Here is an 11482-nt window from a genome sequence, read left to right as displayed (position 1 = left end):
TTTGTGCACCGGCAGCTACAAGTTGTGTAGATTTCAAATCCCTCGAGGGCTCAGTGTACAATTAATCCTCCGTATCAAAGGCGAAGCCAACTCAGACTGAGTTGCATTGTGCATCTGGTGTTGCTGCAGCCTGTGTGTGGTGAATTTGAGAGCGCCCAGCCTGGGAAGGATCATTGCTGTCCGGAAATGAAGCGGAGCGAAGCCTTTACCTGGAGCCCGGGAGGGTTGGCAACGGGAGCGGGTCCGAGTTCCATTGACGTCACTCACCTGACAGCACCATCAGGCGCGCGCTGAGCGGGTGGGCAGGCCCCGCCCCCTCCCCGCCCGGCCCCGCCCCCCGCGCGCGGCTCCTCTCCTCTCCCATTGGCTCACTGCTGGGATGGGGCGCTGCGCCATTGGTTGGAACAGCCCATTCCCCCGCCCCCCCCCTCTCTCCCCCCCACCCCCCCTCCTCCCAGACATGGTACTTCCGCCTCTGGAATAAGGGAGACTAATCAACATGGCGATGGGCTGTCAGTGGCCGTGCCGACACACTCACAGTTGCTTCGAGATGTCAGTGGCGACGCCGGGCGGAGAGCCAGCTCTTCCCCTCCGCCACTAAGATCCTGCTTGGTATTTCGCGGCTCGGCGTTGGGCGGACTTTGATTGCACTATGTCTCTACTTTGTGTGAGAGGTGAGTGTGTTGCTGAGGGGGGTGGGTGTGTTGGGCAGGGTGGGTGGGGGTGGACAGGGCCTGGGGCACACACTGGTGGTACCCAACCCTGCCTTCAAGTCATCATCGGCTTGCCAGCTCCGGATACGCGGCATCAGTCATCAGACTAAGGGGGAAAAAGTCTTGATAGCGGACTTGTTGCTGCTTTCAAGAAGCTCCATCGCAACCATCACTTTATTTTTGTAAATAAAATGTAATTGATCAAACAGCCTTGGCATGACCTGTAGCTGTTTCTGCGGCACTAAACTGTTTTCTGTAAATGGCTTGTTGCAGTTTCAACGTTTATTTGTCTATCCCTCAATCTCACCCTCCATCCCGTTTCGGCTGCTCGTACCGTATTGAAAATTATTCACACCAAAGTGCTGGTTGTAAATGTTCCAAGCTGTGCTGCTCAGTGAAACTTTTCTTTTAGTGCATCGTGTGTTTGGCATGTTTCGCCTCCCAGAGTCGAAATCCTTAAACTGTTAAAATCACTTCAGGATTTAAATAATAGTCTTTGGGTCTCATCTGAGATACGATGTTATCACTTGCCACTGAAACAGGATGGGTTTATGATCAAGTCCGTTTCTATGGTAATTGATCTGAAACCTCCTCTTGGAGGGCGACCATTGCACCGGATAAACGCCACGGGATAAACCATCAACATGATACAGGACAAACTCAAGAGGTTCCTCCAGTTTGCGGATGCACACAGGAACATTTGGTGCGCGACGGGAGCCTCGCTTAAACGCAACCTTTGAACAGATTTATAATCAATACGTTACTCTGTTTACATTGCTTTTGGTATACGTGGAAAACTTTTACAGCAATTAAAATGTTATAGAATGCACGCCGTGAGCTGCGAGCTTGGCATTGCGGAAAGGTTTCAGTTTGCTGTCATAGCGCTTGTTCACTTTGCATTTGGCATTTATAAATATTGGACGGGTGAAGATAACTTTGAAAGACGAAACTCAATATCGTCTTTATCTTTTAAGACGCGAATGATTGGTGTAATCGCACTCAACTTAATTTTGCCACATTCTACGAAATTCAATATGATTAATACCGGTTATCTAAAACGGTAGCACGAATATGGAACACTGTGCATCCAAAGCAGGAGGAAGCCATCGTTCCCTAACGTATTAAATGATAGATTTTGCCTCATCCTTATTTCATTACTATAATTGAAATACCATTCCATTTACTTTCAATCTGCAAACATCCCAATATTGTCCCCCTTTAATCGGATTTTATAGCAATTTGCAATCATGAAGACTTTGATTTTGCATATCTGAACTGTTTAGACAATTGCAAGACAAATTAGGCGCCTAAATTGTAGGAGGAAAATATGTCCAGCTGATTACCATCTTGGGCTGTGCCTTCCAACTGCCAGTGAGCATATCGCATTGCCAAGAATTCGGGTTCAGTCGGAATTTGCCTTTTTGTCTTAATGAGAAATTTTAATTTCGATAAAGCAGTTGATTCCGAAAATGCAAGAATTAGGGTGTCTGAACCAACATAAATTTATAATATGAAATATTATCATTCCGTAAGATGTTCAATACCTCCAGAACTTACTAAACTCCAATGATCAAAAGATGCGATTTTCTGCTCAGGTACCCAACTGACGCGTAGCATTGTTGACCGCTCTGAATTTACCAGTTCTCGCATGAGCTATCCTTGGGGTCTAAGAACTCGTACAACTATAACACCCAAGTTGTGTTTTTGCCAAGAGGTTTTAGTATTGTAGCAGTGCAACATCAGTATAGCTACAGCTGAACTACGATAAAAGCAAATTACTGCGGATGCTGGAATCTGAAACCAAAAGATAAAAAATGCTGGAAAATCTCAGCGGGTCTGGCAGCATCTGTAAGGAGAGAAAAGAACTGACGTTTCGAGTCCAGATGACCCTTTGTCAGCTTTTCTCTTTTGGTCACAGCTGAACTGCTATTAGTTCAATATTTTCATCAGATGCTGAATGACCTAGAAGATGTGGTTGGTCTTCCTTTGCATTTATAGTTAAACAAATTTAATTCTTTTTTTTTGAAGTTTAACAAGGCTTATGGAAATATCTATTTATCTATGTTCCTATCTATGGAACTGTCACTTGGAGTGAGCTCTTGCAGTGCTCTGCACGTGCAATTATCCAGATTTTATCTTGATCTTTAATTAGTGTGTCTTTACAGTCCCTTCGACAACCACACTGGATCTGGATGACTTGTGTCCACTCTGGTTTGATGGGTTAAAAGATGGTTGGTCGGTCCAATGTGTGATCTGCAGATTGTACCACATGCAGCAGGGCAGATGGTGCTCAAAGGGTTGGTCAGATGAGGTGTTCGGAAGTTTGTGCGCTCTCGACAACACGGGAATTTCACAGTAACTTAATTGCAGTGTTCATGGAACCCTTACTTGTGACACCAATTTTAAAAAAAACTTTGCACTCTTGATGACCCTTTGATCTCCCCATTGCGTGCTCTTGATGAACTCTCCTGAATAACCTCCTCCATCTGGCCAGTCTCAAGTTTGATTTCTTCAGGGATGTTTTAAGCATGTTCCTGAGCTATCTGCTGCTTTCCTGGAAGCCTCCTGTTGTGATGAAGTTCGGAGTTGAAAAGATTGGACATCTGGTGTCAGGCAAATGAGTGATGTGTCTTGCCCAGCAGAGTGGGTTTTGAGTGATTAGCGTCTCAATATCGGGCATGTTGGCTTGTGGAAGATGCTGCTGTTGAACCACCTTTCTTGACACTGGATTTGGAGGATTTTGTAAAGGCACACTGCTGATTACTTCTTCAGTGCCTTTTGTAGGTTGCCCAAGTTTTTGGCACATACAGCAGTGTGGGGATCACTGCTGTCCAGTATACTATGACTTTAGTTTCAGGTCTGAGATCCTGTTCCTCAAATATTCTTCTCAGTTGACTGTAGGTTGAAATGGTGTACTTTAATTGATCATGGATTTCATCGTCCACATTTGCCTTCATTGAGTGGAGGCTCACAAGATGTGTAAAATGGTTCATATTTTTCAGGATCTGGGGAGAGGTAGGAGCTGGTTGGAAGGGGACTTTAGTTTTCAATGTATTTACTGAAAGGCCCATTTTCTCATATGCTTGGGAGGTTGAGTTGGCAGTGACCTGCAGTTCAGTTGCTGCGTGACACCTACACAACCTGTTGGATTGGTTTTGGATTGAAGGCAGTGTAGGTTGAACAGTTAGCTTTCTGTCTGTAAATTATCTCCACTCCTGTGGGTAACTTGGTGGAGGTGATATGCAGTACTGCAGCAAGGAAGATGGAAAAGGGGGATGGTGCAGTGACGCAGTTTTGTTTGACCCCAGTCTTCATTGAGATGGAAGGCGGGGTTTTACAGTCTCATTTGTCCCAAAACTGTAAAATCCTGCCTGAGGTCAATGGACTTGCTATGGCCCATCTCTCGCTCGCTCTGATTCCCATGGTGGGAGGGTGGTAAAATTCCGACCACGGATTGAAATTCTCCAACCTCGCCCGCAGCTAGGATTTTCTGGTCCCTCCGCAGTAAATGGAGATTTGGCTGAGTGCCAAATTCTCCATTCATGCTGGCAGCCGTAGTGGGGTGTGCGAGACTGGAGAATTCTGACCAGGGTGTATGGTGTTCTGTTGGTGACGATCACAGCTTGCATGCCGTTGTGGAGGATGATAAAATTTCTGAGGATAACCAAATTTGAGACAGATACTGCGTAAGCATTTGAGCTGACACAGTCAAAGGCTTTTGTGAGGTTGAAAAAGGCTGCATGCAGCAGGTTGGTGCTGATCCTTGCATTTTTCTTGAATTTACTATGCAGTTGAGATCATATCTGTGGTGCTTCTCAATGGGGGCAAACTGCACTGCACCTCTGGAAGGAGCTCTTTGGCCATTGGGAGGAGGCAATTGAGGAACATCCTTGCAATGATATTCCTTGTTGCAGACAGGTAGGGAGACTTCCCTTTGGTTACTGCAGCCTGATTTGTCTTCCTCCTTTAATATAGTCACAATCACAGCCTCCCTGGCATGCACTCTTCTTTCTGAATGAGCTGCGCAGCAGTGCCAGGGATGTATGTCTGCCCTATTTCAGAATTTTGGCAGGGATTCTATCTTCGCTGGAGGCCTTGGTGTCTTTCAACTGTAGAATGGCTTTTGCAGTTTCACTCTGGAATCAGGTGGTGTCAAGACTTAGCTGGTTTGGGTATTGTGAAATGGAGTTGAGGCCATTCAAGTCAAAGATAGTCTTGGTTGAGAAGTTCTTCAAAATGTTCTCTTCAGCGAGCGCTCATTGCCTCTGAGCTCCTCTCAATACATGGCTTCCAGCAGGGTGGGCCCTTGAGTGCTTGGACCTTAGATCATCTTGACAGTGCTGAAGAAACCATGCATTTCGTTGATATCTGTGAGTTGTTGGATCTCCGATGCTCTCTTCTACCCACCATTTGTTCTTGTCACAGGTTTTATATTGTATCACTGCTTTCATCCACCTTGTAGCCGGATGACAGATATGATCTCAACAGTATAATGAATTAGGGTGGCACGGTAGCACAGTGGTTAGCACTGCTGCTTCACAGCTCCAGGGATCTGGGTTCGATTCCCGCCTTGGGTCACTGTCTGTGTGGAGTTTGCACATTCACCTCATGTCTGCGTGGGTTTCCTCTGGGTGCTCCGGTTTCCTCCCACAGTCCAAAGATGTGCGGGTTAGGTTGATTGGCCATGCTAAATTTGCCCCTTAGTGTCCTGAGATGCGTAGGTTAGAGGGATTAGCAGGTAAAATGTGTAGGGATATGGGGGTAGGGCCTGGGTGGGATTGCGGTTGGTGCAGACTCGATGGGCCAGATGGCCTCTTTCTGCACTGTAGGGTTTCTATGATTCTATGAATTCAAGAAAAAATGCAAGGATCAGCACCAACCTGCTGATCTTGAGTTGTGGTGAAGTTTACAGTTTGTAAAAGCCTTGCGCTTGATTAGTTTCTGTATTGCGTGGTTGTTTTCATTAAACCAGTCATTATGTTTCCTGGTAGAGAGACCAAGGACCTCTTCACAGATGCTTGTTGTGCTGGACATTAGAGTTGAGCAGGCACGATGGACACCTCCTATCTCCTGGTGGCTGAAGGTTGAGAGATTGGAGTGAGCTGCTGAATGAAAAGGGGCGCCTTGATGGGATCTTTGAGGGCTTCAGTGTTAATTTTCTTGTGGCATTGCTTGTATTGCCTGTAAATGTTTTGGATACAGGCTGATGGCAATGGTAGATTAGATAGTGCAATGATGTGGACACCCCTATCGCTTGACTGATGATGTAGTGGATTAAGTGCCAGTGTTTGAACTGTGATTAGTGCCCTGAGCTCCCGTGCTTGTCCTGCTACTACGGGGTGTTAGCTGTGATAAAGTCATTTTCTGTGTCACTCAATCGGGAGAATATGTAAAATCATAGAATAATAAAACACTCAGTGCTTCAAAATTTAATCCATAATGGAAAGCGCCTATAAATTCAGCAAGTAGAGCTGGTGTACTTAAATGCAGATCAGGTAAATATGTTGAGTATATGATATATCCACTGATGTACCAATGTTAGGTTAGATTTTACCGAGGAATGCAGATAATTGCAGTATTCTGGTGTATCCTTTATCAGTAAATGAATTGTTTTCAATACTTTTTCAGAATAATATGCAATGTAGATCAATTAATTTAGCTAAAAACTTTGGAGTCAGTGATATAATTTTGTCATAACATTTTCAGCTTGCCCTGCTGTGTGTTTAGTTTTAAAATGGAAATGATGACTCTTGATGGACTAACTATATTGTACAGAGTAACAAAACTATATTTTACAGTTGATTCCAGAAGGCATACATGGTAGCAAATTTCTAACAGCTTTTCAAGTCTGTTTTCATATTTCAGGAAGGTTTACTTAAAGGATTCAATCTCCTTCAACTCACAAGCATGGAAGTTTAGCAATTGTTTCATCTTTTTAATACTGCATAATTCAACATGGACCAGATTGGAATCACAGCTGTGGCTGATATTCACAGTTGGGTTTCCTCTAGCTGCAAGTTTTCGATCTTGTCCAGGCTGTCAGATACTGCCCCAGGTGGCTGTTGAAGTGCTTAGCTGTTGGAACAGAGAGAAAAGTGACAGGTTGCACACCTCATCATTGTGATTCAGCATCCTTCACACCAGCTGATCTTAGAGTAATGCTGGTGAGGGCTATGGTGATGTTTGATATCTCTTGTCCATCTTACTTGAGTCGCTAACTCTGCATCAAATTAAATCAACTTTGTGAAAAGTTGTCATTAAAATCCCTATAGTTTTAGAAGTGGCAAGTTTGTTGCATTTAAACTATTCCTTTTTAAAATTATAAAGCGATTTGGGAGTTGGGTCAGCATTTTCGATGAGATTACATTGACATGTAATTTTAAAAAGTCAGCCTAATCTAAACCAGGAGTACAGCAGATCTATTAAACCTTGCCTTTGTGTCTGGGCTAGGAAATGAAATGCCATGAAGCTCAAAAATGATGTTTATCAGACTCTAGTGACTTCTGCTGGATAGCTTGGTTTTTCAATGCCAAATTAGGACAGGAGTTGGGCTTGTCTGTTCTCACTGCTTGTTGGTTGAAAAACCTGCTGATAATTCTTGCCAAGACAGGAACACAAAGAATGGCCATTTGGATGAGTAATTTTAATGAACTGAGGACAAGACAAAATAGTCTTAAAATGGAAATGATTTGAAATGCTTTGTTATTCAGTATAATGATAGCATTCAGGACAAAAAATTGGATCATCCAGCCTATGTGGACAGATTGAGGTTATAAAGTTACAACTGTGAGAAATCTGTGGTAGATAACTCCTTTCTATGTATTTAAAGTGTTGATAGATCCTAGTGTGCTATCTCTGTTAATTTTTATGCTGTCACTCTTTATGGTGCGACACAATGCTGTGTAGTTCAAACTACACAGTGCTGTGTAGTTGTCGCCACACAATGTTCTGGTTTTAAGCATGCTATTGAAAAGATGTTTTGTAATAGCTATTGTGAGGAATATAGATGGATTTTAATGCAGAAATCATCTGAATTGAAAAGTAATGGAACTGGTGTTTAATTGTCTATTCAGTTAAGTGTTTTATGTGGCTACCTTTTGCAAGCTTTTCTGGAAGGTGTTCTCCGATCTTGTTCGTACCCGCCCTGCTACCAACGAGCATGGAGTTTTGGCCGAGCGCCAAATTCTTGATTTTATTTTTGTCACATGTATTAGTATACAGTGAAAAGTATTGTTTCGTGCGCACGATACAGACAAAAGATATCATTCATAGAGATGGAAACGAGAGAGTGCAGAATGTAGTGTTACTGTCATAGCTAGGGTGTAGAGAAAGATCAACTTAATGCAAGGTAAGTCCATTCAAAAGTCTGACAGCAGCAGGGAAGAAGCTGTTCTTGAGTCAGTTGGTACGTGACCTCAGACTTTTGGATCTTTTTCCCAACGGAAGTAGGTGGAAGAGAGTATGTCCGGGATGTGTGGGGTCCTTAATTATGCTGGCTGCTTTGCTGAGGCAGCGGGAAGTGTAGACAGAGTCAATGGATGGGAGGCTGGTTTGGGTAATGGATTGCGGTCTTGGGCAGAGCAGGATCATACCAAGCTGTGATACAACCAGAAAGAATGCTTTCTATGGTGCATCTGTAAAAGTTGGTGAGAATTGTAGCTGACATCCAAATTTCCTTAGTCTTCTGAGAAAGTAGAGGCATTGGTTGGCTTTCTTAACTATAGTGTTGGCATGGGGGGGACCAGGACAGGTTGTTGGTGATCTGGACACCTAACAACTTGAAGCCTTCGACCATTTCTACTTCATCCCCATTGATGTAGGCAGGGGCATGTTCTGCACTATGCTTCCTGAAGTCGATGACTGTCTTCTTCATTTTGTTGACATTGAGGGAGAGATTATTGTTGTCGCACCAGTTCACCAGATTCTCTATCTCATTCCTGTACTCTGTCTCGTCATTGTTTGAGATCCGACTCACTACGTGGTGTCGTCAGCAAACTTGAAAATAGAGTTGGAGGGGAATGTGGCCACACAGTCATAGGTGTACAAGGAGTATAGTCGGGTGCTGAGAACACAGCCTTGTGGGGTACCGGTGTTGAGGATGATCATGGAGGAGATGTTGTTGCCTATCCTTACTGATTGTGGCCTGTGAGTTAAGAAGTTCAGGATTCAGTTGCAGAGGGAGGAGCCGAGGCCCAGGCCATGGAGTTTGGAGATGAGTTTCATAGGAATAATGGTGTTAAAGGCTGAGATGTAGTCAATAAATAGGAGTCTGACATGGGTGTCTTTGTTATCTAGGTGTTCCGGGGTTGAGTACAGGGCCAGGAAGATGGCGTCTGCTGTGGACCTATTGCAGCGGTAGGCAAACTGTAGTCGACCCAGACAGTCTAGGATTGATTCGGCCATTACTAACCTTTCGAAGCACTTCATAATGATGGATGTCAGAGCCACTGGTCGATAGTCATTAAGGCACGCTGCTTGGCTTTTCTTTGGCACTGGGATGATGGTCATCTTCTTGAAGCAGATAGGGACCTCAGATTGGTGTCGAGAGGTAAAAGATGTCTGCGAATGCCCCCACTAGCTGACCCGTGCAGGATCTGAGTGCTCGTCCGGATACCTCATCCGTGCCAGTCACTTTCAATGGGCTGACCTTCGAGAAGGCTGCTCTGACATCTGCAATGGTGACCTCAGATACAGGTTCATCCGAGGCTTCCAGGTGGAGGGCATGCTCTCGCTGTCCTCTTGCTCAAAACGGGCATAGAATGCATTGAGCTCATCAGGGAGGGGTGCTATGGACTGGTGATTTTCCATGCCTTCATCTTGTAGCCTGTTATGCCTTGTAGACCTTGCCATAGTCGGTGGGGGTCCGTGTGGCTAGCTTGGGACTCTAGCTTGGTCTGGTACTGGCTTTTGGCATCTTTGATGGATCTCCTTAGATCGTATTCACCCCCCTCCCCCCCCCACCCAATACAAGGACAAAGCTCTCACCTGTCAATAAAATTGACAGAGTGTCAGAAGACTATAGCATAGAGTTCGCCAAAAAGACTAACGTGGAGGACTCCCATTTTCCCACTGTTCTGTCACTTTCTAGGAAAATACCACCCATGAATTTCCCAGTGACCGCAAAGAATCACACAAGTTTTCACGCTTTAAGACTTTTACTTTAATACAAACTAAAATCAAGCACAAAGCATTGCATAGCATATGGTTGTGGGTAACGACAAGTACACTAAGCTACAGAAAAGATATTTTCCCCATTAACTAATTAGCACAATTGATATCCCATGGTACGTTTATACTTTATGCCACTATGGAAATATGTAACCATCTGGGAAAGTCCCAGATTCCTGCCGTTCATTCAACAGGCTCTCTTCTCCTTGCCTCGCAAGAGTCTTACAATGAATGTCCTTTTTAAAAGTCCCTTCACTCAGCCCTTCAGAGTATAATCAAATTGACTTCCAGCAGCAAGGCACCTTTTGGCAACCTCCAGGTCTTTTAAATCTTCTTAAGTCCCAACTTTTCAACCGGGAACCTGTGCTCCCTACCTAGCACTCTGTTGGTGATTAACTCAGAATAGTCTCTTCCCCTTTGTGGTACAGCAGCCACTGTTTTTTGGCTTTCCTCTTGTGGTGTCTTTGACTGAGACTGTGAGTTTGTGTTCAACATGATCAGTTACTCTTTTTTTAAATCACAGGTGTGAAAACTAGTACTCGAGTTTCTATGAATTTCAACCTGGGCCTCTGTCCTCATGGCACTCAAATCACATGGGTGTGTCTTCAGACCGATTTTAGTATGATTCACGCCATTCCCCTTTTTCCAGGGCAACCTGTTTTACCTAAAAATAAAAGACAGTTTAAAACATGACTGTCTTGTAATCATAGAAACCCGACAATGCAGAAGGAGGCCATTCAGCCCATCGAGTCTGCACCGACCACAATCCCACCCAGGCCCTACCCCCATATCCCTACACATTTACCCGTTAATCCCTCTAACATACGCATCTCGGGACTCTAAGGGGCAATTTTTAGCATGGCCAATCAACCGAACCCGCACATTTTTGGACTGTGGGAGGAAACCGGCGTACCCGGAGAAAACCCACGCAGACACGAGGAGAATGTGCAAACTCCACACAGACAGTGATCAAGCCGGGAATCGAACCCAGGACCCTGGAGCTGTGAAGCAGCAGTGCTAACCACTGTGCTACCATGCCGCCAGTAATTCATAACTGTTATAAGATGCACAATTTTTGTGATATTTAGGAATAAAGTGGAATATTATAATTTAACCTGAAGAGGAATGTTTTACAATATTACGTTTTATAATATTAACAAATAACTTGGTATAACTGCGACTGACTTCTGAGGGAAATGGCAATTCCTATGCTACTAAGCAATCTTACATTAGTTGATCAAATATATTTGTGAGATAGTATTATTGTGACCGTAAAATATTGCAAAAAGCTTTAGACCAGAATCAACATACTTGAAGAATAACCTGTAAACAAGTGGAAACCAACGTCATTGTGTAAATAATTATTTTCTGTTCATAACAAAATGACAGGAAAGATAAGGTACCTCTGTGAAATCAGTAGATGTAGGATGTTGATTTTTGAGCAATTCGCTGGCTGAGACAACTAGCATGAAGCATAAAGGCTGTTGGCAAGTGTGAAAACACTGAGTGGTGCTTCCTTGCATGCTTGTATGGATCGCTGAAGTGCAGAATTTCATCAAGAAAAATTAAGAGTGTTGATGCGATGGCACAGTTTTGTGTCA

General features: G+C 44.1%; 1 protein-coding gene across 5 annotated transcripts in view; it reads left to right on the top strand.

Moving 5' to 3' along the window:
* The first annotated feature begins 473 nt into the window (after positions 1–473).
* Positions 474–11482, top strand: part of unc13bb (unc-13 homolog Bb (C. elegans)) — a 565742-nt gene continuing 554733 nt past the window's right edge. For all 5 annotated transcript variants that reach the window (XM_078219471.1, XM_078219470.1, XM_078219469.1 and 2 more), the window contains exon 1: positions 474–674. In XM_078219471.1, the coding sequence (XP_078075597.1) occupies positions 653–674 (22 nt within the window). In that variant the 5' untranslated portion in view covers positions 474–652. The remainder of the gene's footprint in view (positions 675–11482) is intronic.

This window comes from Mustelus asterias, chromosome 1 (genome assembly GCF_964213995.1).
Source record: "Mustelus asterias chromosome 1, sMusAst1.hap1.1, whole genome shotgun sequence".
Taxonomy (NCBI): Eukaryota; Metazoa; Chordata; class Chondrichthyes; order Carcharhiniformes; family Triakidae; genus Mustelus; species Mustelus asterias.
This window is presented reverse-complemented; position numbering and strand designations above follow the sequence as displayed.